Consider the following 27401-nt stretch of genomic DNA (forward strand, 5'->3'; position numbering starts at 1 on the left):
TTCCTACAGTAAAATTTCCATAACTTGTATGTATTATTATCTTATCCATATTATAATTGCCCTGTACTGACCAAAGATCCTCTCCAACATTCCTAAATACTCTGATACTTGATTCATAGTTTTCCTATTATTAAAAATCTACCATCAAACTGAAGCTCTAAAATGTTCAAAAATCAACTCACGCAATACAATGGACTCATCTTAATTTACCTGAGTCCAACAAACTACTTCACATCACATTCCCATTTCTACAACATGCATTCATGAATGGATGGATGGCTCAGACAGTAAAGAATCTGCCTCAAATGCAGGAGTTCACAAATGTGAACCTCTATTCTACAATATACTGTCCTTTGACCCTTTCATTTTCTCACTCACACTAAACACATATGCTACCCCCACATCTTATAACACCCTTTAGTCCTAAGTAAAACTAAATTATCGCCACCCCCCCCCCCCCACCAATTCTTGCTCCTGGACTGCTTAGCATCATTAAAGAAAATCACATAATTTTAATAACCAAAACCACTACTATCTATGGAGTCACACTTATTTTAACAAAGACTTTTTCAAAACTAGTTAAGTTTTATTCATTCATAATTGACCTCCTACTCTATTTTGAGCTCTAAATACCATCTGAAAGGCTCTCTTTCTCAAAAGATGATGTTGACTATTTCACTTATAAGTCATGACTGCAATAGCCTTCTCAAAATTTATCCGTATCTTTATCCATCTTCCCTCCTTTCTGCAAGTCTTAACAAGCTGTCCTTTGAGTCTCTCCTCCCCCAATTCTCCTAGGACCTCACCTTATCAGTTATCTTCCACCTGGTATCTTTCTCTCTCCACTGACCCCTTACCCAAGCCACACAAATCTGAGTTTTATAGTTTTCTTTCAAAAATCCTTTCTACCTAATTCTATACTCCTTGTTCCAGAAAACTCCTTTCCTTCATATCTCATTTTCTGCTTTCTCACACCACTCATTCATTTAGCCTCTTGAAATCTGTCTTTTCTCCTACTGCTCTACTAAAATCAGTGGTTTAAAAAAAAAAAAAAAAAGACCTAATTGCCACATCCAGCATCCTCATACTACTTTAACTCTCTGACTTACACTGTTTTTCACTCTCCCTTCCTTCCCAAACCTATCATACTCCTTCTAATCTGCCTATCTAACTGCTTACCAGTGTTTCTTCCTCCTTACTTTGAAATTAAATACATGTGATTCAACACTTTTCTCACTCCATAGTTTTCCTGAAGGTAATTCCATCTATTCCAATGGCTTTGGCTAACATCACTGCAAATAAAGTAATATTACAATGATTAACTGTATCTTCTGGTTTTGAACTTCAATTATGGTTCACCGGATGATACACAATATGCAGATATCACCTGGACCTATTTTAAAAAGTGTACCATCCTGTGACACTAGATTCTCAAGATGAAACTGAGGGTTGAGAGAAGAGTTCCAAAATCAATCAAGTCTGAAAAACACTGCATGTGCAGTCACTCTTTTGGAGAGGCAAAATGTACACCAGCATAGCAAAAGCTCCAAAAAATCCTGCAGTATGTAACTTTTTCTTATAACTACAGTTGTCACACTTATTTGTCCATGAAACCTTTTTTCCAAGTAAGGTCCATTAACATCCTATGAGAGTTAAAAAGATTAAAATTATATTTTCTAATCGGAAAAACCACATTTTAAATCCTGCCTCTGCTTCTTTTATTGCTAACAATTACTTACCATCCCTAAATTCCAGGCTCCTCATCTGTAAATCAGAAATAATAACCAGCTCAGGAAGCTTTTGAAGGAACTACAACATTTGTAAAATTCTCAGCACACTGTTTAGAACCTAAGTACTCAAAAAACATTATCTATCCTTAAGTGCAAATGAGAATCAACAAAGATTTCGAAGATGTGGCCTGAACAGTTGACAACCTGAAATTTCCTTCAACTTTCCTGTTGTAATTCAAAAATTCGTTTGAAAGTTGGGATTTATGACTCTATAATATCTGTCATATTGTTGCTGTTGCTAAACATTTCCAATGGTCATTCTCCCTTGAATGAATGACCCATGCACTTAAATTATTATTTCATTCAACTGTCAGTAACCCGTCTCTCGTGCCAATAATTTTTAATCTGTGTCCCCATGTAATTCACTTTGATATGCTGTGAACTTGGAAATAAGATATTTATCTCTATTGGGGTTATAAATAATTTAAACACATAAATACAATATGATACAAAGAAAGCCTTCAGAAGCTTCTCATAAGTGAGATTTAGTATACAAAAATACCCTCTCCTCTCACGCTCAGAGGTGTTTTATATTTAATTCCTGATTCATAGCCATATTCCAGAAAAGTAGGTAATCAGATTTTGAGGTACTTCTATGTATGGACTGTTTATTATTAATAATTCATTAAAAAACAATAAGCACATTGCATGTTAACATTTTTTATTTTTAAGCAACTTTATTTTTCCAAAAATTAAGAAGAGTGGCCTTATTTTACTTCTCCCAGCTCTTTAACATCTGAGTTACTGAAAGACAGATGACTTCCTCTATATGCTTCTGCATTCATTCTGCTGTGATACAAGTCATGTAACCTCTGGAAAACTGTTCTGTACACATGTGGGAGATTAAGAGGAAAAGGCAAACCACGCCTTAAAAGTTAAGAAAGTCCAACCACAGACCCCATAGTTGCCAATTACGTGAGTTCACAAATATTTGTTTTGCGTTTAGCTTAAACCCATTGGAATTGGGTTTCTGCTACTTGTAACTAAAAGAGGTCTGAGCAGTACACTATGCAACAGGCTTAATTCTTCCATGCTCAGCAGGAAGTTTAGGAAAACCTAGTAAGTACAGACTCACCAGAGGAGGTGATGGCACCCCACTCCAGTACTCTTGCCTGGAAAATCCCATGGATGGAGAAGCCTGGTAGGCTGTAGTCCATGGGGTCACAAAGAGTCAGACACAACTGAGCAACTTCACTTTCACTTTTCACTTTCATGCATTGGAGAAAGAAATGGCAACCCACTCCAGTGTTCTTGCCTGGAGAATCCCAGGGACGGGGGAGCCTGGTGGGCTGCCGTCTATGGGGTCGCACAGAGTTGGACACGACTGAAGCGACTTAGCAGCAGTAGCAGCAGCAGCAGCAGTACAGACTCACACAAGAAACTTTGTCTTATTTTCTCTTTCTGTGCTATCCACCTTCCTTATACCTCTAACTTAAAATTTGTTTTATTAAACAAATTTCTATCTTTGGTTACTTATGAAAGTCTCATGACTACAAATGTCATTCCAGTCATTCAAATTCCAGTTATTCCTAGAATGCACGCGTGCATTCAGTTATCAGTTGTATCTGACTCTTGGTGACTCTTTAGACTATACCCCTCCAGGCTTTTCTGTCTACGGAAATTTCCAGGCAAGAATACTGGAGTGGGTTGCCATTTTCTCCTCCAAGGGATCTTTTTAACCCAGGATTGAACCCAGGTTGCCCACATTGCAGGCAAATCCTTTACTGCAGAGCCACTGGGGAAGCCCAATTAGCAACTATCCTAATGAAATGGCAACTGCATGCATACAAATGTCACACAGAATTCAAGTTCTTTTAAGCCAACAGACTGTTTTGAGAATTCACATGAGAAAATTAAAAACACACTATTAGGGAAAAGGGCTTCCCAGGTGGCGCTAGTGGTAAAAAACCTGCCTGCCAGTGCAGGAGATATGAGAGACACGGGTTCAATAGTTGGGTCAGAAGATCCCCTGGAGGGCATGGCAATCCATTCCGGTATTCTTGTCTAGAGAAGTCCTATGGACAGAGGAGCCCGGTGGGCTACAATCCATGGGGTCGCAAAGAGTCAGACAGAAGTGAAGCAACTTAGCACAATTAAGAAAAAAATTAATTCTTAAAAAAATTCATATTCATGTTAAAACCAGATGAGTACTGGAGAACAGCTGTTTAATATAAGATCTAAAAATGGTTTTTATTCTACATTAACAATTACTTTTCAGAAAGGGCAGCTCCAAAAGGGAAGTCAGCAAGAAAAAAAAACCTCTCCAGAGGGATAACTCCCATAACTATCAATGTCTTTTAAGAATTAACAATTTTACTCTCAAATTTTACTTCCTACAACTACTGGCATCAAATTAACTGTAATAAAAAGATAAATAAATCTAAGTGTAACCAGGTAAAGATGATGGGATTTGCTGAAGAGTAATGCTAATATCTTGCCCTTCCGCCTGAAACAATGTACTAAGCCAAGGAGAAATGCATTTATTGAAAGAAGGCTGTGTTTGTTAAAGTGAGGTATGACTACTCCTAAAGTTCTGTGTGAGGAAGCACACAAATGACACCAGACAAACATTCTACCTTTTCCTTATATGTCAATTTTACTTAAAGGTTTTAGGGGGGAAAAAAGTATAATAAAACAAACATGATCTACTGGAAGCAGGCACATATGTATGTATATGGCTTTCCAGGTGGCACTAGTGGTAAGAAAAAATCCACCTGCCAATGCAGCAAACACAAGAGATATACGTTTGAGCCCTGGGGTAGGAGGATCCCATGGAGTAGAAAAGGGCAACCCTTCCTGTATTACTGCTTGGAAAATTCTATGGACAGAGAAGCCTGGCTGGCTACAGTCCACAGGGTCGAACAAAGTATATATGTGTATATATATATACATATATATATGTGTATATATATATATATGTCAGGTCAGTTTATTTCTCTTCCTTAGTTGTTACACAACAAAAATTTGAAGGGTTTAAAACAACAGACAAGTTACAGCTCAGTTCAGCTCAAGCAGACAGATCTTTTATTAGACAGATACTCTCAATACATGGCAACAGGCTGACCCCAAAGGAGTCATCCTCCCTATTCCTTTTAGCTTCCCCCTCTGTATACTTCCTGTCTTCTCCTTTTGGTTGTGCCCTATGCAAATACAGGGCTTGTACCCACCAACAATCAATGAATTAATGAAAGGGAATGCACATGGGCATTCGCTCAAGGCCGATTGACAAATGCAACTTATATATAACAGCAGGCTCTGTTGTGTATGTCCTCCCATAATTCAATGTTATAATCAGATGTATATATGTGTAGAATGTTTACAAACCCTTAATGGGCTCCTAGCTGCCTAAGGGTACTTGAGGAAGCCCCTGTGATTAGTTTGCATCCACTGTATCCCAGGGTGCACAGTGCTAGAGTTGGAGAAGTTACCCCATGGGATGGGGTTTAGAGATCAGCTTGCATCCTTTTTGGCTAGGCCACCCCTCCCTGCTCATGCCTAACACACACACACACGAATCTGAATGCGTGTGTGCTCAATCATGTCCCACTCTTTAAGATCCCATGAACTGTAGTGGGTTGCCATTTCCTACTCCAGGGTATCCTCCCCACCCAAGGATCTAACCTGTGTCTCCTGCCGCTCCTGCATTAGCAGGATTCTTCTTCACCACTGCACCACCTGGGAAGCCCTATATATATATACATATATATTAATATAATACATACGTATAGTTTCAAAGACAAAGAATATATCTAGACTGCACACACACACACACACAAATGGTAACACTGGTTGCTTATGAAAAGGAATTTCAGGTTTTCCGCTGCTTCACGCAGTGTCCCAGAGATCCTTGCTCACGCTTCTTTGCAGCCAGCAAGTCTGAGATGCACTGCCACAAAGGAACTCTTAAATAAATTTAGAATTGTTAAAACTATCTATTCAACAACAGACGACACATTAAGAAATACGAAAATGAAATGATTCGTTGTGTGTTAGTGTACTAGATCGTAAGCTTATCAAAGAGCCCCTGCTCCCTCCTCCTCTGGTAGGTCCACAGGACTTAACACTGGAACTAAGGTACCCTTAAAGGACGAGATCTTTAAGGAAAACTTGCTGACTGGGAGGAGCTCCACTTGACTTCTTACAACACCTTTTGTGTTTCTAAAATCCAGTAACCAAAACTAAAGATAATCATTTAACTGGCAAAGCATTTTCGAAAAGAAAAGTATGCTGAGAACAAAAACACAACGAAACAGGGCTTCAAATCCTTTGTTAGACTTTTTAATCACTTTTGGAAGTGGGTGTCTCGAAAAGAAAATGGTTATTAAGCAGGCGGGCTCCTAAGTCCACGCAAGGCACGATGATTTAGACGAGAAATGTCTGGAGAAGGAAATGGCAACCCACTCCAGTATTCTTGCCTGGACAATCCCAGGGACGGGGGAGCCTGGTGGGCTGCCGTCTATGGGGTCGCACAGAGTCGGACACGACTGAAGCGGCTTAGCAGCAGCAACAGCAGCAGCAACAGCAACAGCAGCAGCAGCAGACGAGAAACTGTCAATTAACAAACCCCTCCTCTCCTTCGCAGCTGCTTTTACCTGCCCGGGGTGGGGGCGGGGGCGGGGGCGGAACGAGAAAGAGGCAAAGTCAAGAATCAAAGGAAGAGGGGAAAGTGGGGTCAGGCGCCAAGAAGCTGGAAATGAAACAGTAACATTGGTGGAATTACGAGGAAGGCGTGGCAGGTGAGCGACAAACCAACCGGGAAGACCCGTGGTTCGACGAGACCCAAGCAAGGTGCTCGCAGGAAAACAAAAATGAAAGGGGTGACAGGGTGAAAAGCGACTGAGGCTTTGATGACAGCTCGGACTGGGTCTTCAACCCGCAGGGGCCGGGGAGCCCAGGGGACCTTCCATTGTGCGGGGCCCCACCGCTCCCTCCCGTCGGCTCCCCGCACGGCCGAGCAAAAGCCGCAGCCCGAGCGCGAGCCGGAGCCCTAGCAGCTCCGGGCCGCAGCTCCCGTCGCCGCCTGTGTCTCCCCTTTGCCCGAGGTAGGAGACAATACGCTCAGTCCTCCTCCGACCCTTTCTCACCAGCAGAAGATCGTCGTCTCCCGGCCTTCCCCTTGTCCATCTTCTCCTCCTGCTGGAATCGCAGTCGCTGTCACCTCAAGCCCCCTCTGGGTGGGGGAGGGAGGGGGAGGGAAAAGGGGAAAAAAAAGCCAAGAACGTGAGAATTGCGCTTGCGCAAGAGCCGTCGCCTGCCTCAGACCGGAAATTACCGCCCCTCCCACCTCCATCCGGAAATCACTTCCTGGGACTTGTTTGCTCTGTGGGTTCGCCGTCGCCAAGTGTTTGTTTAAGTGACGTTTTTTCATTCTGTCTGTGTCTATAGGATACTGAGACTGGGTGTGAGGTTTTAGCCCAAGATCATAAAGGTTTTGTTGACTTGAAGATGCGGCTGACTAAAAATTAAAGCAAGGAAGCTAGGAATTCCCCCACTTCGCTACCCCAGAAATCGTCCTTTGATAGTATTACTTTACTCACGGCGGCGTCTGCTGTGTGTCTGTCCTCAAGGCGCTTCCTCAAATTTAGAAGCAAAAAGACTTTAACAAGACAAAAATCAATAGCCTGTTAGTTTAGCAATTGGAGTGGAAATCAATTAAGTCAGCTGAGGAAAAAGAGTAATAGGATCTCTTCAAAATTCAAATCCATAATTTTTAAAGGACAGGGAAAAAGCTGGACCTCATTTTTTTTTTTATAATGAGATGCTAGAAAGTGGGTGGCTGTGTATAAATTTGTTCAACTAATTTTTATTACAGTACCTAAGGGAAAAACCCTGACTTCAACGAACTCAACGATTAGTACTTTAAGGCTGATTACTTTAGTCCTTTCATAGGACCCATCAGTTTAGAAAATTGTTCTATTTGATTAGCCATAAAGTACATATTTGAATACTTTTTTTAAGTGGGTAAACTTTAATCATAGTAAGTTTAACAAAATAACACAGAGCACTCTAGTTAGAGGTAAATGATATTGGAATGTTCCGACAGTTTTAACATCCACTTCCCTCTCCTCCATCTTGCCAAGGCTGGTAATGGGATTTAACTTGTTCAATTCACTGCCAGAGCCTGGCTTTTGCTTCTTTAGTCTTACTTTTTAATTACTGTGTCGTCTGTGTTGGAGCTAGGGGTAAGTCTCCAGGTTATAATGCCTGTTGGGCTAGGGGGAGTGTCTAGAAAAGTCAGAATGGCTGAAAAGCAGAAATACTTCAGGGCTTGCTGAGAATGAAATTCACTACAAGGATTTCATGTAGAGGCTCAGTTTATTTCTTTTTAGCAAATAAAAACACTGCCTACTGAAAAATATTTGAATTTTATTATATAAATCAACTTTTTTAATTGAATGATTTTACTCCAGAATCACGCTGGCTTGATTCATCAGCTGATATTATACGAAACAGCTGGAAAAAGATGGAAATAGAGGTAAGAGATGGAAACACACAAAAGGAAATTGTGAGTAAGCATAATCCGTTTCTGTCCAAAGCTTCCTTAAAAGTAAATGGTTTTAAAGTTTAGCAGTAAGTCAACCTATTAGAAATGACATTATAAGAAATAATATTAGTCAACTTGTAAACATATCATTTAAACTTGTCATTCAACCAAATATAGCATTTCTGTTAATAAAGACAGTGAGTCAGTTTGTTTCTTTGAATGGAGCTGGTTTGGAATAACGTATTTGAAGATAAATGACCTTTAAGCTCAAAAACTTGAAATTTGCTTTTTAAACCAGTGTTTTTATTGTTTTTACAGTATCTACTGCATAGTTGTATTGCAAACAACTTAAAGGACTAAAAAGTTCAGTCTTTTGAGGGAGTCATTTAACAATCTCACTTTGCACCTTATGAAAGACTAAGTACATGATCTTTTGTTTTCTAGTGTTTTATGATGTTCAGGTGAAAGCTTCCTTATTTTAAAATAAGTGAATTGTGAACTTTTAAAATAAGTGAATCATTCAAAAAAATTGAATGATTCCCTTCGTATGTTTGTAGATAAGGTCATTTCTCTTATGTATGTTTAGCTCACAATGTATAGAGCCTTTTAAATTAAGATTGTTTGAGATTAGAAATTCATTAGCCCAGTATTTTATAGGAGGAGAGGAAGGACAGGTTTGATCTTAATGAGTATGCTTCTTTATTGAGTGTTAAAAGTGTATATAAAGTGTTTAAATTAGATATTCTATTTTTGTTTTGACTATACAATTAAAAGCAGTGGGTATGATTTTTTTTATTAGTTTCAGGACATGATGGCAGTGTGAAATTGATCAACTCTTTATTTTACCCCTTAAATAACAATTTCTTTGAGGAGAGCTTAAACTAAAAATGAACCTTCTCTTCCCAAGTGAATTAACTTTAAGTACAATCTGAATATAAATAGGTTTGGTTGGTGACTAAATATATCAAGGAACAGCTAGATATGAATTCAGAGGAGAGTTACATATTGAAGTATATTAGCCAAGCAATGTAAACTACAATAAATTGTAAAGAACTGTCTTACCTTTTCATTCTACAGGATACTCAGCACCTTGCTCCTTTTCTCTCCACTTAAATAGGTGTCCTTTATTTATCAGTATGCCATATTGGTTATCCAGTTTGCAAACTCCCCTTCTTTTCCCCTGAGAATTGTTTCTCAAACAACTAGGTACAAAAGCACTTAACAAAGGTGAAAAAGAGGAATTGAATGCCATATACTACATGCTATTAGAAAATACAGATTTTGTTTTACTCTGATTGAAAGAAAAGTTAGCTAACATTCTTTAGTTCTTTGGTTTAGTTTAGTTGATTTAGGTTTAGTTCATTGAGTTTTACATATTAGGTTATCTTTCTATTTATTTCAGTAGAGAAAAGGGCAGTTTTCAGCATAGTACCTGAGTAAACAAAGTATTTTTAGATATAAGAGATTACTGCTTTTCTGTACAAACCTCATCCATGCCAAACTATAAAATAGACCCTCCTTTTGGAGAGCAATTTAGCAGTATCTGGTAGAATGAAAGATGTCAACATGACTTAGAAATTCCACTTGTAGGCATATTGCCTAGAGAAACTCTTGATATGCACACAAAAAATATAGCTATAAGAATGTTCACTGCAGCTTTGTTTATGTGCTTAGTCACTTAGCTGTGTCTGACTTTTTGTGACCCCATGAACTGTAGCCTACCAGGCTCCTCTGTCCATGGGGATTCTCCAGGCAAGAATACTGGAGTGGGTTGCCAGGCCCTCCTCCAGGGGATCTTCCCAATCCAGGAATTGAACCCAAGTCTCACTCATTGCAGGCAGATTCTTTACCAGCTGAGCTACCAGGGAAGCCCACTTTGTTTATAATCGTGGAAAACTGGAGCAGCCTTAAAGTTCTTCAACAGAATAATGGTTAAACCATGGCATATTCAAGCAGTGGAACACTATAAATTGGTAAAATGAATGATCTCGGACTGTGCTTATTAATGTGGAAAAAAATCACAATGTTGAGTGAATAAGAAAGCGTGGGCAAGAGATACATGTTTACTTTACATTCCTCAAAAAGAAGATCATCCTGTCTTATTTTACAGAAACTTCCATGTGTGAGACACTGCATAAAATGGCTTTTATCTATATTAATTCTCACAACAGCCTTGTGAAATGTTATCCTATTTTGCATTTATGCATTGAAAAAATATTTGTATATCCCAGATACTGTTCCAGGTACTGTAGATACAGCAGTAGTTAAACAAAGTTCCTATTCTCATAGAGCTTTCATTCTAGTGAGGAGAGACAATTTTTAAATATACAATTATATATCAGATGGTAATGTAGGCTATGAAGAAAAATAAAGCAGAGTGGCAGGATAGAGGGTAATAACGATTGCTGTTTTAGATAGCATAAACTAAAACTCATAAGTTAAAGAAACTGAAACTGATAGCGGTTAAGAAACCAGCTGAAAGTCATTCAACTTAAAATTTGGAGCTAGAATTTAAACCTAAATCAATTCATCTAGTTCCAGAGGCGCCTGTCACTTGCACTCTAGGAAAAGATATTAATTACATAATAGCACCTGAGATCAGCAACACTAGAAGGAAAAGTTTTTAAGGGAACAGGAAATAGCAGTCTATATAGGTTGGATAATTTGGATAACCAAATAACTTCATAAAGTACTGGTTGGGTGTGGGAGTCAGATTCAGAAAGTGAGAAAAGAGTTAAGAAATCAAAGCAAGCTAGCACTGTTTTGATTTTACCTTAAGCCTTGATAGCAGCTTGAGTGGCACTGAAAATCATTTTAAGTGCTATTTATTGGAAGTGGGTTGTGGTTGCTAGTGCGAGTGTTCAGAAATTCAGGAGCAAGAGTATTGATGTATTTGTTAAGAACATGAATTTGAGTCACATAGCCTCAGTACCTAATCATTTATTTAACAGTTGTGTGATTTTAGCACAAACCACTTAACCTTTTTTTTCTCCCCAAAATAAAGTCTGTTGAGGTTTTTTTTCCTCCCGGGACTTAACCTTTCAAGGACTTTTCTTTCCCTTTGGGCTATGACTACAATAACTAAGTTTTCTCAGTCACTTTTAATTTATCTTCTATTATTAGATAGGTTGATCATAATCTCCAGTGCCTGGTTCACATTTCACATCTACTGCCATCCCCTGCCATTTATTTAATAGCAAAAATATTTAAATGCTTACTGTGGAGATAAAGACTAACCAAATGAGAAAAACAAAATCTATTCATTCTGAGCTCACTATAGCAAGGGAGTCAGCCACCATCACTTGCATTTTGGCAGTGACTCAAAGGCCAGCAGACGAGCGGGAAAGCTTTGTAGTGGCAAAAAAGGGAAGGCTGCTGGCATGTCCTGATTGAACCATATTGGCATGAGGAAGCTGTCTGCAAGCTAACTAAAAGGAAGGTATCCTGTGTGACTGGTTAGGAGTGCCTATCTGGCTTTCTCTGGTGGGTCCTAAATTATGGAAGCTATAAGTTATTAACCAAGTTATTAACCAAGTCTTGGGACTTGCCTGGTGGTTCAGTGGCTGAGACTCCACATTGCCAATGCAGGGGACCCCAGGGTTCGACCCTTGGTCAGGGAACTAGATCCCACATGCCGCAACTAAAGATCTTGCATGCCACAGCTAAGACTGAGCACAGCCAAATAAGTAAATAAATACAAATCAAGTCTTGGCCATTTGGGGCCAGCTGTGACAGAAGTTAATTTATTGTTTGACTTCTCAGATTGTCACTAGAAGTGCGCAGTCTCACTTCCTGAGATTCTGACTTGTAAGACTGGCTACCAGGGCTGTTTACTATAGAAGAGAGATTTACTTCCTGGGCAAGTTGCTGCAGATTGTGGGTCAGAGTTCTGTTTTTATATATGGTCTGTCCATTGTCCCTTAGTGTATTCAGCTTCTCACTACTTTGCATTTTTCACAATTATTTTGAGTTAAAATCTCTACCATAGGTTAAAATATTAATGTGTTCATGTTTGCTGTTTGGTCACTAAGTTGTGCCTGACTCTTTTTGCAACCCTACGGACTGTAGCCCTCCAAGATCCCCTGTCAATGGGATTTCCCAGGAAGGAATACTGGAGTGGGTTCCCATTTCCTCTTCTAAGGGATCTTCCCATCCCAGGGTTCAAAACCATATCTTTTGTGTCTCCTGCATTGGCAGGCAGATTCTTTATCATGGGGCCACCAGCGAAGCCCTAATGTCTTCATAAAGTGCTTAACATGACTACCCACAGGAAGACTTAAGCAAGATGAAATTTGTATTTTATTTTTTTTCTAGTACTGACATAATACTGCTTTTTATTTTCAGTGGTTACCAGTGACTCAGAAACTGAGCTTCCGAAAATTTATTGAACAATCTGACTTACTAGAAGAACTTAAATATGACTTCAATGAAAAAGCTGAATTGAGACACACTGAGACACATGGGCCTTTTGCCTTTAACTATTATAAGAACGTCCTGGAGAGGAATAGCAAGCGATACTGGGCCCTTGGCCATTTGCTTGAACAATACATTTATGAACTTTTGGAGAAAGTGTGCAAATTACAAAAAGTATATATCCCATCAGAGGCTGATAAGGAACCAAGAAGCTTCTTTTTCATGAGTGAGAGAGCGTTATCAAATCATCATTCTGCTCTTCTTGTCCTCCTTCAAGACCACGGGGTCTTTAGAGCTGGTCAGTGGAGTCAGCAGGCAATAATACATCATGGTCTCCAACATGGAAGTCAGATACCATGTATTCAAATGGCATTGCAGGCACATTATGATGTGATTGTGCTAAATCCCAATGACAATTTTGTGGACCAGCAGACAGGAAAAGAGTGGAAAGGCCTTTTAACACAAAATGTTGAGTTCTCTTCCAGAAAAATGTTTCAGACAGAGAGCTTTTTCTCTCTCCAGGAGTCTCTCCAAGGTATTCCAAAAAGATGCAGCAACACCCCTGAAGAACACATGGCTTATATTTGGGATTACTTCATTTCAAAGACTGAAGGCAAGGATGTTGCCTTCATTGTACATGGTTATGGAGGCTTGGTTTTTATGGACTTGCTTGTTCGAAAAAAGTGGGATGTGATGAGCAAAGTATACGCTGTTGCACTTATTGACTCTGAACATCATGTAGGACACCAGTTGGGAAGCGATGTCCAGTTATTAGAATGGATAAAGCAGCACTGCCGTGAATGGGTGACAAGTCCGAAGCCTTTGGATAAACCTGCAACAACCGTTTTGAAAAAGGAGTTTCCTACAGTTTCTGCTGGTACAGAAAAACACAACTTAGCCCCTTCCTCTAGCCTTCAGTCAATTTTTAAATACTTTAGAAAAGCTTTAAAAGCCAAAGCAGCTAATTTCTCTCGAGTGTCCATGGTGACTAGAAGCTCCACAAAAAGAAAGCAAAGTGCTTAAATTACTTTTTTTGTCATCTAAGATTGTTTTGTCCCACTGAAACTTTGCTAATATAGATGCTAGAAGAGAAGAACACTTCCAACTCACATGCAGTATTATGTTCTGACTTCAAGTCTGATTTGTTGAGTTTGTTTAAACAAGTAAATGTTTTGCAAATATGTTCTGTAGCCTACTGATGAACCAGGAAGTCAGTACCATCATTAACATTTTACAATTAGTCAAAGTAGTCTTGTTAGAGGATCTTCTTAGGAAAAGATTTCATATGGTTTAATGCCAAAACTGTAATTGATAGAAATTAAATATTAAGTCAGTCTTTGACTTCTTTATTAGTGCTATATCAAAATTATAAATGCAAATAAAATAAGTGTCATAAGGAAACTCCATTCTTGGTATATTTGTGAGTTTTTTCCGTTTTTCTTATGTGTGTGTTTACTCATACCTTCACTAATATCTGACTGTCTACTATGTACTAGTAAATATTAATGTTGGGCACATTGACAAACAAGGCCAACATTGCCTTTATGTTTCTTTGGGGTTCACAATGAAAAACAAATTACAAGTGTGAAGAGTGTTAAGAAATAAAGGGCATCATGGAACATCTAATATGAGAGCTAATAACAGCTTTGGGATTCAGGGAATATTCCTTTGACAAAATGATCCTAGTTTGAAGAACAGTAGTAGTTACCTGGGAAAATAAAGTCACAGTGAAAGGAATCACATGTGCAGAAGTCCTGAGGCAGAAGAAAGAAGTCCAGTTCGGCAAGAGCTAAAAGATTATAGAGTAGTAGTAAAGGAAAAATTATTCATGACATTCATTAAAGACAGGAAAATTCAAAAGTGATTGGTGCAATGGGGATTTTGTAGTAGGGGAAAGATAGGACTCAACTGCAAATACAGTGATGGGGGTGGGGGGAGGAGTTATAGCCAAGTAGCAATGAATAGCGAAGGCAATGGCAACCCACGCCAGTATTCTTGCCTGGAAAATCCCATGGGTGGGGGAGCCTGGTAGGCTGTAGTCCTGTGGGGTCGAGAAGAGTAGGACATGACTGAGCGACTTCACTTTCACTTTTCACTTTCATGTATGGCAACCCACTCCAGTATTCTTGCCTGGAGAATCCGAGGGACGGGGGAGCCTGGTGGGCTGCCACCTATGGGGTCGCAGAGTCGGACACGACTGAAGAGACTTAGCAGCAGCAATGAATAGAAAATTACTAAGAGAAAACTTCAGGGATAATAAGAGTTTTTCTTAATAGACTGACTCAACAGGATCCTTACTGCGGGCAGGGCAGGGCTGGGAAGACATTGACAGTGGAGTATGAGGAATTTTATCAAATATAATACGAGAATGTTCAGATACCAGAGGTGAGATTTTCGCTAACTGACTCAGCAGAATTTTTGCTAAAACTAGACTAAGCAGACCAAGGGCAGAGCCCAATGTCAGAGCCTACTCAAGAAGAGGGCTCCGAGGAGCCAAAATCAGATTTGACGGGGAGAGGTTTTGTCAGTAGCTGCAAAGTTAAGTTGGAGAAATAAACAGGCAGCTTATTTAAGGCTGCAATGTCAAAAAAAAAAAAAAAAAAACAACTTTATTCTAATGACAATGGAAACCATTGGATGGTTTTAGACAGAATATTAGCAGATTTACACTTTATAAAGAATATCCTGATTGTAGTTTAGAGAATAGTTTAGAAGGAGAACAAGCTTGGAAGCTAGGAGATCAAATAATTTTGGCACCAGTTTGAGAGATGTTCAATGCTTTTTTTTTAATCAGTGTAAATGTCTTACAGTATTTAAGTGTACGGCAAAATGATTCTTTTTTGTCGGTTATATTCCATCATAGATTATTGTAAGATATTGAATATAATTCCCTGTGCTATACAATAAAGGGCTTCCCTGGTATCTCAGCTGGTAAAGAATACACCTGCAATGCAGAAGACTTGTGTTTGATCCCTGAATTAGGAAGATCCCCTGGAGAAGGGGAAGGCTACCCACTCCAGTATTCTGGCTCAGAAAATTTCATGGACTGTATAATCCATGGAGTCACAAAGGGTCAGACACAACTGAGCAACTTTCACTTTTTCATACAATAAATCCTTGTTGCTTCTCTGTTTTATAATAGTTTGTATCTGTTCATCCCATACCCATAATTTATTCCTTCCTTTGCTTTGGTAACCATAAACTTGTTTTCTGTATCTATGAATCTGTTTCTTTTGTATGTACATTCATTTGTATTTTTTTAGATTCAACATATGAGTGATACCATGTATAATTTGTCTTTGACATTTCACTAAGCATAATATTCTCCAGATCCATCCACATTGCTGCAAATTGCAATATTCCATTCTTTTTATGGCTGAGTGATATTCCATTTCATTTGCATATGACATTTTAATCTAATCATCTATCAATGGGCATTGGGTTGCTTCAACATCTTGCCTATTGTAAATAGTGCTGCTATGAATATTGGGGTGCATGCATCTTTTCAAATTAGTGTTTTCATTTTTCTCCAGATGTATACCCAGGAGTGAATTGTTGGCTCATACGGTAACTCTATTTTTGGCTTTTTAAGGAACTCCCATACTGTTTTCCACAGTGGCTGCACCAATTTGCATTCCCACCAACAGTATACAAGGGTTCTCTTTTCTCCACATCCTCTCCAATATTTGTTACTTGTAGACTCTTTGATGAGGGCCATTCTGACAGGGGAGAAGTGATATTTCATTGTGATTTTAATTTGTAAAGAAATGCTTAATACATGTAATGAACAAAATTTTGTGATTGGAGATCAGGAATAAGGAGAAGGAAATAACAAGGAGTGTTCCCAGATGTTTTGTCTTCAGCAACTAGTTGGACAGAAATACAATACTATTTACTAAAAAGAAAAAAGAGAAATATCATTTACTGAGATAGGGACTACTGGTGAAAACTATTTTGGCAGTTCCAGAAAGTCTTAAAGAGAGATAAAGGAATAGGTTACAAGGTTTTTTTTTTAGCTCTGCCCCTTCATGGGTACTAGAGGAAACCATATTAGATGTTACATTTGAAATACTGACTCTGCCATATCTAATGGGTCATATGAATTTTTCTGTACATAGCTCTTTCTAGTTCTTCTAGTGTTCTAATTCCTAATGGGTTTGTTTGTTTGTTTTTTTGGTTTTGGGCCACATCACACAGCATGTGGGATTTCAGTTCCTCAACCAGCGGTTGAACCCATCCCCTGCACTGGAAGTGAAACCATTTACCTCAGATTGGGACTTGACCCCACATGGCTGAGACCTGAACCCAGCCAAAACCCAATTTGGGATTCAAACTCAGCCAAAACTTAGTCTTCCCACTGAGGTCACAGACCTGGTTTAGGACTTAATGAAGCTTGGGTTCTTGATGTTCTCATCACAGAAAGAATTCAGTAAGAGACAAAACGATAGGTAAGAAGTGGATTTATTCAGAGAGAAACACACTCTACAGACTGTGGGTCAACACAAAGGGCCAGTGTAGTGGCCTTGAAATGTGGTGTGGTTAGCTTTTATGGGCTGGGTAATTTCACAGGCTAATGGTGGGAGGATTATTCCAACTATTTTGGGGAAGGGGTGGGGATTTCCAGGGATTAGGCTACCACCCACTTTTGGTCTTTGATGGTCAACCTTGGAACTGTCATGGCACCTCTGGGTGTGTCATTTAGCCTGCTGATGTGTTACAGTGAGCCTATACAGAGGATCAAGGTCTTCTCAAGTTGACTTGTCTGCCATTTTGGACCCATTTGGTTCTAATCAGTTTATGTTGTGCCCTTGGGCTGTATCATTCTTTCAAAGGTGGTGCCCTGCCCCCTTCCCTCCAGTTTCAGAAGCAGACTCCTAATCACTGAACCACCAGGGAAGTTCCTCTTAGTGTTTTTTTTTTAAACCTAGTTTATGCTATAATTTCTGTTATGTACTGAATGTTTGTGTCCCCCACCAAAATTCATGGTGAAATTTTAATCTCCAATGTTATGGTATTAGGAGGTGGGATATTTGGGAGGTGATTACACCATGAGGGTAGAGCCCTCATTACCAGGATTAATGCTATTATGGAAGAAACCTCAGAAAGCTCCCTTCTGCAATGTGAAACAACCACATTAACAACCTTAAATATGGAGACAATACCATGCTAATGGCAGACAGCAGAAGAATAACTAAAGAGCCTCTTGATAAGGGTGAAAGAAGAGAGTGAAAAAGCTGACTTAAAACTCAACATTTAAGAAACTAAAATCATGGCATCTGGTACCATCATTTCATGGCAAACAGGTAAAAAATAGTAACAGTGAAAAATGAAAAACCAGTTTTCTTTCCTTGGGCTCCAAAATTTACTGCAGATCATAACTGAAGCCATGAAATTAAAAACCACTTGCTCCTTGGAAGAAAAGCTATGACAAACCTAGACAGCATATTAAAAAGCATAGACATCATTTTGCCAACAAAGGTCCATCTAGTCAAAGCTATGGTTTTTCCAGTAGTCATGTTTGGATGTGAAAGTTGGACCATAAAGAAGGTTGAGCATCGAAATATTGATCCTTTTGAACTGTGGTGCTGGAGAAGACTCTTGAGAGTCCTGTGGATAGCAAGGAGATCAAACCAGTCAGTCCTGAATGAAATCAATCCTGAATATTCATTGGAAAGATGGATCTGAAGCTCTAACACTTTGGCTACCTGATGTGAAGAACTGACTCACTGAAAAAACACTGATGCTGGCTGGGAAAGATTGAAGGCAGGAGGAGAAGGGGACAACAGAGAATGAAATGGTTGGATGGCATCACTGACTCAATGGACATAAATTTAAGCAAACTCCAGGAGATAATGAAGGACAGGGTGACCTGGGATGCTACAGTCCATGGGGTTACAAAGAGTTGGACACAACTTAGCAACTGAACAACAGCAGCAACGTGAGACACAGTGAGAAGACAGCCATCTATGAAGCAGGTCTTCACTGGACACTGAATCTACTGAAACCTTGATCATGGACTTCCTAGATTTAGAACCGTGAGGAATACTTTCTGTTTAAGGCTCCCAGCCTATGATACTCTGTTGCTACATGTGAGATTACCCCCAAAACTTAGTGACTTAAAACAGCATTTATTATCTCACAGCTTCTGTTCAGGAGCAGCTTAGTTGAGTGATTCTGTTTCAGGATCCCTCAGAAGAGCACACACCAGACGATCCGAAGCATTTAATTCAGAAATATGTACTTCCATAATCCAGACGTTGTAAGACCACTAATATTTTAGTGGTTAGGGCAACATTTAAAACATTTAAAATAGCAACTAAAAGTTAGGATTGACGGCAGTAGGGTCCAGTATATTTATTCTGTAAAGTTTAGGCTTAAAATGTTAAGATTTTGTGACCATGAAAAAAAAAAAAAGACAAGGCATGGTGATCTAAAGTTGAGCCTTAGTAACTCTGTATGGACTTGTTACACAGACTGCTTCTATTACAAAATTAACCTAACATTTGTTAAAATAGTAAAGAAGACTTTATTCAAGACTATTGGAATTAGGGTTACTGCCAGCAGAGAAAAAAGATCAGGCTCAAGCCTAAACACAACAAAGGCAGGAATTTACAGTCAAGAAGTAGAGTAGGGGTATTGAAACTGTTTACCTCAGATTGGGACTTGAACCCAAATGTCTGGGACTTGACTCCAGCCAAAACCCAGTTTGGGACTTGAACCCATATGGCTGGAACTCGAACCAGGCCAAAACCCATGGTACTTGGTTTCAGGGCCTAATAAAGCTCAGGTTCATGATGTCTGATTGCAGAAAGACTTCAGTGAGAGACAACCTGATAAGTAAGAAATGGATTTATTCCAATTCAGAGAGAAACACATGCCATAAACAAGAGTGTGGGCTATCACAGAACGCAAATGCACTGCAAAATGCAGCACGGTTGGTTTTATAGGCGAGGCAATTTCATATGCTAATGAGTGGGAGAATTATTCCAACTATTCTGGGAAGGAGTGGAGGTTTCCAGGACTTGGGCTATCACCCACTCCTTGGTCTTTTGCCCTACAACTGTCATGGCACCTCTGGGTGTGTCACTTTGCTTGCTGATTGAGGATCAAGGTCTAGTCTTGTCTGCCATCTTGGTCCCATTTGATTCTAATTGGTTTAAGTTGTGACCTTGGGTCACATCATTCTTTCAAAAATTGTGCCCTGCCCCTTTCTCTCCTGTTCAGTTCAGTTCAGTTCACCCCCTCTTTGTGAAAGTACATTAACAGGGAGGGAACACAGCACCACCCATCAACAGAAAATTGGATTAAAGGTTTACTGAGCATGGCCCCGCCCATCAGAACAAGACCCAGTTTCCCCCTCAGTCAGTCTTTCCCATCAGGAAGCTTCTATAAGCCTCTTATCTTTCTCCATCAGAGGGCAGACAGAATGAAAACCACAATCACAGAACACTAACCAATCTGATCACATGGACCACAGTTTTGTCTAGCTCAATGAAACTATGAGCCACCCAAGACAGGCAGGTCTGGCAAACCACTTCAGTATTCTTGCCTTGAAAACCCCATGAACAGTATGAAAAGGCAACAAGACAGGGCACTGAAAGATGAACTCCTCAGGCCAGCAGATGCCCAATATGCCACTGGAGACAGGTGGAGAAATAACTCCAGAAAGAATGAAGAGACAGAGGCAAAGCAAAAAGAACACCCAGTTGTGGATGTGACTGGTGATGGAAGTAAATACTGCATAGAAACCTGGAATGTTAGGTCCATGAATCAGGGCGAAATTGGAAGTGCTCAAACAGGAGATGGCAAGAGTGAATGTCGAAATTTTAGGAATCAGCCAACTAAAATGGACTGGAATGGGTGAATTTAGCTCAGATGACCATTATATCTACTACTGTGGGCAAGAATCCCTTAGAAGAAATGGAGTAGCCATCATACTCAACAAGAGTCCAAAATGCAGTATGTGGATGCAGTCTCAATGATGACAGAATGATCTCTGTTCATTTCCAAGGCAAACCATTCAATTATCACAGTAATCCATGTCTGTGCCCCAACCAGTAATGCTGAACGGTTGAACTGAATGTTGAACAGGTCTATGAAGACCTACAAGACCTTCTAGAACTAACACCCAAAAAAGATGTCCTTTTCATTATAGGGGACTGGAATGCAAAAATAGGAAGTCAAGAAATACTTGGAATAACAGGCAAATTTGGCATTGGAGTACAGAATGAGGCAGGGCAAAGGCTAATCGAGTTTTCCCAAGAGAACACCTGGTCATAGCAAACACCCTCTTCTAACAACACAAGAGAAGACTCTACACATGGACATCACCAGATGGTCAACACCAAAATCAGACTGGTATTCTTTGCAGACAAAGATGGAGAAGCTCTATACAGTCAGCAAAAACAAGACCGGGAGCTGACTGCGGCTCAGATCATGAACTCCTTATTGCCAAATTCAGACTTAAATTGAAGAAAGTAGGGAAAACCACTAGACCATTCAGGTATGACCTAAATCAAATCCCTTACGATTATACAGTGGAGATGAGAAATAGATTTAAGGGACTAGATCTGATAGAGTGCTTGATGAACTATGGATGGGGGTTCATGACATTGTACAGGAAACAGGGATCAAGACTATCTTCAAGAAAAAGAAATGCAAAAAGGTCTGAGGAGGCCTTACAAATAGCTGTGATAAGAAGAGAAGCAAAAAGCAAAGGAGAATAGGATAGATATACCCATTTGAATTCAGTGTTCAATGATCAAAGAAATAGAGGAAAACAATAGACTGGGAAAGACTAGAGATCTCTTGAAGAAAATTAGCGATACCAAGGGAACATTTCACGCAAAGATGGGCTCGATAAAGGACAGAAATGGTATGGACCTAACAGAAGTAGAAGATATTAAGAAGAGGTGGCAAGAATACAGAGAACTATACAAAAAAGATCTTCAAGACCAAGATAATCACGATGGTGTGATCACTCATCTAGACCCAGACATCCTGGAATGTGAAGTCAAGGAGTCTTAGGAAGCATCACTATGAACAAAGCTAGTGGAGGTAATGGAATTCCAGTTGAGCTATTTCAAATCCTAAAAGATGATGCTGTGAAAGTGCTGCACTCAACATGCCTGCAAACTTAGAAAACTCAGCGGTGGCCACAGGACTGGAAAAGGTCAGTTTTCATTCCAATCCCAAAGAAAGGCAATGCCAAAGAATGCTCAAACTACCGCACAACTGCACTCATCTCACACACCAGTAAAGTAATGTCCAAAATTCTCCAAGCCAGGCTTCAGCAATACATGAACCGTGAACTTCCAGATGTTCAGCTGGATTTAGAAAAGGCAGAGGAACCAGAGATCAAATTGCCAACATCCACTGGATCATTGAAAAAGTGAGAGTTCCAGAAAAACATTTATTTCTGCTTTATTGACTATGCCAAAGCCTTTGACTGTGTGGATCACAACAAACTGTGGAAAATGCTTCAAGAGATGGGAATACCAGACCACCTGACCTGCCTCCTAAGAAATCTTTATGCAGGTCAGGAAGCAACAGTTAGAACTGGACATGGAGCAACAGACTCGTTTCAAATCAGGAAAGGAGTACCTCAGGGCTGTATATTGTCACCCTGTTTATTTAAATTATGTGCAGAGTACATCATGAGAAATGCCAGACTGGATGAAGCACAAGCTGGAATCAAGACTGACCGGAGAAATATCAGTAACCTCAGATATGCAGATCATACCACATTTATGGCAGAAAGCGAAGAACTAAAGAGCCTCTTGATGAAAGTGAAAGAGGAGAGTGAAAAAGTTGGCTTAAAACTCAGCATTCAGAAAACGAAGATCATGGCATCCAGTCCTATCACTTCATGGCAAATAGATGGGGAAACAATGGAAACAGCGACACTTTATTTTGGGAGGTTCCAAAATCACTCCAGATGGTAACTGCAGCCATGAAATTAAAAGATGCTTGCTCCTTGTAAGAACAGTTTTGACCAACCTAGACAGCATATTAAAAAGCAGAGACATTATTTTGGCAACAAAGGTCCATCTAGTCAAAGCTATGGTTTTCCAGTAGTCAGGTATGAATATGAGAGTTGGACTATAAAGAAAGCTGAACGCTGAAGAATTGATGCTTTTGAATTGTGGTGTTGGAGAAGACTCTTTGGGAGTCCCTTGGACTTCAAGGAGATCCAACCAGTCCATCCTGAAGGAAATCAGTCCTGAATATTTATTGGAAGGACTGATGCTGAAGTTGCAACTGCAATACTTTGGCCACCTGAGGTGAAGAATGACTCATTTGAAAAAACTCTGATGCTGGGAAGGACTGAAAGTGGGAGGAAGAGGGGACAACAGAGGATGAGACGATTTGATGGCATCACTAACTCAATGGACATGAGTTTGAGTAAGCTCCAGGAGCTGGTGATGGACAGGGAAGCCTGGCATGCTGCAGTCCATGGGGTTGCAGAGTCAGACAGGACTGAGTGACTGAACTGAAATGAACAGTATGAGTGGATCCAAAACCAAGAGGAAATCTCAGGAGTAGAGAGAATCTTGCTAAAGGCCAGCCAAGGGCTTAGACATGAGGAGTGGGGAATGATAAACTTGATTAGATATCAAGGTTGGGGATGACTTAGCAGGAATCTTATTAACAGTGACCTGTGCACTCTCACCTGAGAAGGTAATGGCACTCCACTCCAGTACTCTTGCCTGGAAAATCCCATGGACGGAGGAGCCTGGTAGGCTGCAGTCCATGGGGTCACTAAGAGTCGGATACCACTGAGCGACTTCACTTTCACTTTTCACTTTCAGGCACTGGAGAAGGAAATGGCAACCCACTCCAGTGTTCTTGCCTGGAGAATCCCAGGGACGGCGGAGCCTGGTGGGCTGCCGTCTATGGGGTCACACAGAGTCGGACACGACTGAAGTGACTTAGCAGCAGCACTCTCACAGGTCAAGGTCAAGGACTAGTCCCAGGAGAGGACTCAGACAAGCTTAACTAAAATGTGGCCAAGGAGAGTCTTTGTCACTTGAGTATCCTCACAACAGGGCAGCTAGCTTCCCCTGGGATGAATCACCCAGGTGAATGGGCAAGCAGGAAACTATACTACCTTTTATGACCTATGCTCTGAAGAGGCATACTGGTCTACTCTTTTCCTATTTGTTAGACACAGGTCACTAAGTCCAAGGGAAGAGGAATTAGACTCTACCTCTTGAGAGAATGCCAAAGAATTTAAAGACATATTTCAGACAACCACATCAGAAATAATGCCAACTGAAACTAATGGTATAGCAGCTCAATGTAGTTGTTGCTTATAAAATCATCTTGGCTCTAGGAACATGTTTATCTTGAAACAGCTGTGTACTTAGCTACTGCTTTCCTTTTTCTCTGTAAAACATCAAAATTTTTGCCACAAATTGAAAAGAAAGCTTATTTTCATTTTCCTTCCTAGGGTCACCCTAAATAATCCCTTTGTTTACCTTCTGATGTAGGTCTATTTTAGCAGCTTGAAGTCAAAAGGAGGACATCTCCAGGTTTCTGGCTATAAGCTGCAGACCAGAGACATGCCCTGATAGAGGAAAGACTGATACGGGAGTCTGATAGGCCACTTCAGGAAGATCCTAAGGCTTTCGGACATCAGTATGTGATCATTTTTTCCCTTTTGTGGAACATACCAACAGTCACAAGTAACAGGTTATGATCATTGTAAGGAAAGTATAAGATTTGTGTGTCGCCTCTCAATACTAAACATGGACGATAGCCTGCTAGGTTCTTCTGTCCATGGTATTCTCCAGGCAAGAATACTGCAGTGGGTTGCCATTTCCTTCTCCAGGGGATCTTCCCCACCCAGGGATCGAACCCAGGTCTCCTGCACTACAGGCAGACTCTTTACCCTCTGAGCCACCAGGGGCTTACCTAATACTAAACATATTTTTTAACAAAAAAAGAGAACATGTTGTTTGCGAATTTGCTATGGGAAGTCTCTGTTAAAGAAGATGGCAAGAATTTTCTTACTTCCTTTTCAAGGTTTCTTCAAAGGCAGTGGTTCTCTGTCTTCAAAGTACATCAGAATAACCTGGAAGTCTTAAAACAACAACTGCTAGGTGTCACTGCCAGGGTTTCTGATTCAGTAGGATTGCTAGGTGGGGCCACAGAATTTGCCTTTGAACAAGTTCCCAGGTGATGCTGATGCTGTCAGTCTGAGGATCACACTTTGGGAACGACTGTTAGAAAGATTAGGAGTTACCAGAGAGGTAATAAAGTTAAGTCTACCTCATGTGAGGTGAGTTATCATGGATGATCATCGGGACCAAAGTTCCTCTCCTGAAAAAAGCAACAAAAGAAGTTTATTGGCTGAACCCATGTTTTATGGTCCCAGTGACCCAACTGACACATTTGTCTCTCCATAGGAAAGGAAATGGCAACCCACTCCAGTACTGTTGCCTGGAACATTCCATGGACTGAGAAGCCTGGGAGGCTACGGTCCATGGGGTCACAAAGAGTCAGGCACGACTGAGCAACTTCACTTTCGCTTTTCCATAAGAAAGCAAGTGGTGTGTCTCACTTATCTTTCAAGACCATTACCTCCAGTTGTCTACCATATAATTTAAGGGCAAATAGAAATTAAAAATAATAGATGTAATCCTCCTTGTTGAAAACAAAGGGATTTCTTCCCCTCCCACTTTCAGAATTTCTTTCCCCTTTTCAAATAGATGTAAATATTCATAATGGCTAAATAAGCTTCTTGCCCATCTCACAACTCAGGAATGTTTCCTCCGGAATCTGAAAGCCATCTTTTTAAAATATAAAGATCAAGGAAGGTAGTTCCCCTATCTCATAGTTCTCATGCCAGGGCAAGAGCCTAAGTTTCATGGATGCCTTGCTCCAACTGGCAAAACCATGTCCTGTCAAAAAGAGTAAAAGTTTGTTTTTCTCACTGGATAAAGATAATTAACAAATAAAAGTAACCTCAATTATCATGGTAAAGTTAGGGTGAACTGCACATGACAAAGTATGCTGTTAGGTTCTCTTGAGGACTGTTCACTGTTTATTTTGAAAATATGTATGCAATGGAGGGTATCTACTTGGCTAGTTAAGGAGGTGAGATTCCTGTCTTCACAATCTCTTCACAGATTGTGTATGATGCCCACCACAACCTGGTTTAGTGCTTATTCAAAACTAAGTGTTTTCTTTTCACTATCTTTGTGGAGAGGATTTGTGGCTTGGGGGAAATCCTGTTTATAGCAGTATTTCCTAAACAGTTCAGTTGGTAAAGAATCTGCCTGCGATGTAGGAGACCCCAGTTCGATTCCTGGGTCAGGAAGATCCAGTGGAGAAGGGATAGGCTACCCACTCCAGTATTCTTGGGCTTCCCTGGTAGCTCAGCTGGTAAAGAATCCGCCTGCAATGTGGGAGACCTGGGTTCAATCCCTGGGCTGGGAAGATCCCCTGGAGAAGGGAAAGGCTACCCACTCCAGTATTCTGGCCCAGAGAATTCCATGGACAGAGGAGCCTGGCAGACTACAGTCCATGAGGTCACAAAGAATCAGACACAACTGTGTGACTTTCATTTGTGTGGTTTCTGTAGTGTAGTGGTTACCACGTTTGCCTAACACGCGAAAGGTCCCTGGTTCGAAACCGCATGGAAACAGCTTCACAGGGGCTTCCCTGGTGGCTCAGACAGTAAAGCGTCTGCCTGCAACGAGAGAGACCCAGGTTCGATCCCTGGGTCGGGAAGATCCCCTGGAGAAGGAAATGGCAACCCACTCCAGTATTCTTGCCTGGAAAATTCCACAGACTGAGGAGTCTGGTAGGCTACAGCCCATGGGGTCGCAAAGAGTCAGACATGACTGAGAAACTTCACTTTTCCTAAATAATACATCCCAGTTCCCAAATCCTAGAACAATTAGATAACAGAAGACACTACCTACTCTTTGGCTGAGAGAGGAGTGGTCAAGGTATTGCATAGCAATGAACTTTGCAAGGCATGAAAGGACAAGAAAATCCTTTTGTTTGGCCTCTGACTCTCAAGTATCCTAAAACTTTCATCTCATTTTAAAAAATCAAAATAATATCTGGCCCAGAAAGCAGAGACCTCCCTAATTTTAGTAAACTGTAAGACAGGCCCACACCAAAAGAGAAACTTCAAATGCTACTAAATACAGAGTATAAAATTGAGTTTTGAATCAAAACCAGTACCATACTTATACGCTGACTTGGATTTCTAGATCACTTCTCATGACCCATCCCACTGTAATCCTGCCACTGACTCTCGTGGTCATGGCCTGAATCTTGGCTTTACCAAATACGTATTGCTCCACCAAAGCATTCACAAAAGTAGATGATACCTGGCTCTTTTCAGTGTCCTGTTGTTCAGTTTGCTTACTCGATTACATCTATTCACCTGTTTCTGATCTCCTACTCAATTCCATCTACTAACCTGTTTCTCATCTCCTTTGTCAGCAAAATGGAAGGGGGCGGGGGAGATCACATAGCAACATAGAGTGATATCACTACAAAGTAAGACTCAAAATCCTTTAAGCTAGGCTTCAGCAGTATGTGGACCAAGAAATTCCAGATGTACAAGCTGAGTTTAGAAAAGGGAGGGGAAGCAGAGATCAAATTGGCAACATTCCCTGGATCACAGAGAAAGCAAGGGAATTCCAGGAAAACATCTGCTTCATTGATTACACTAAAGCTTTTGACTATGTGGA

The 27401-nt window shown here is 40.3% G+C and overlaps 2 protein-coding genes across 21 annotated transcripts in view; one reads left to right on the top strand and one right to left on the bottom strand.

Annotated features, from left to right (window-relative positions):
• The window catches only part of SENP7 (SUMO specific peptidase 7), a 163362-nt gene that overhangs the window by 132699 nt on the left and 3262 nt on the right, over positions 1 to 27401 (bottom strand). For 6 of the 17 annotated variants that reach the window (XM_069552077.1, XM_069552086.1, XM_069552051.1 and 3 more), the window contains exon 1: positions 6875 to 9247. The exons of 1 other annotated variant lie outside the window; for it this stretch is intronic. In XM_069552077.1, coding sequence (XP_069408178.1) covers positions 6875 to 6914 — 40 coding nt within the window. In that variant the 5' untranslated portion in view covers positions 6915 to 9247. Of the gene's footprint in view, positions 1 to 6874; positions 10004 to 19337; positions 19518 to 27401 lie in introns of those variants that run through there. 10 more of the 17 variants (XM_069552042.1, XM_069551983.1, XM_069551978.1 and 7 more) reach the window with 5 other exon arrangements.
• Positions 6159 to 14093, top strand: LOC138419363 (putative protein ARB2BP). Of its 4 annotated transcripts, none has more exons than XM_069552198.1 (4): positions 6159 to 6526; positions 8201 to 8265; positions 10112 to 10247; positions 12619 to 14093. In XM_069552198.1, the coding sequence occupies exons 3-4, from the start codon at positions 10203 to 10205 to the stop codon at positions 13708 to 13710; spliced, it is 1137 nt and encodes a 378-aa protein (XP_069408299.1). In that variant the 5' UTR covers positions 6159 to 6526; positions 8201 to 8265; positions 10112 to 10202; the 3' UTR covers positions 13711 to 14093. The 4 variants fall into 4 exon arrangements, with proteins under 4 accessions (XP_069408299.1, XP_069408317.1, XP_069408327.1 ...); XM_069552206.1 differs by having other exon boundaries at positions 6403 to 6832; XM_069552216.1 differs by lacking the exon at positions 10112 to 10247 and having other exon boundaries at positions 6389 to 6526.

This window comes from Ovis canadensis, chromosome 1, assembly GCF_042477335.2.
Source record: "Ovis canadensis isolate MfBH-ARS-UI-01 breed Bighorn chromosome 1, ARS-UI_OviCan_v2, whole genome shotgun sequence".
NCBI classification, from domain to species: domain Eukaryota; kingdom Metazoa; phylum Chordata; class Mammalia; order Artiodactyla; family Bovidae; genus Ovis; species Ovis canadensis.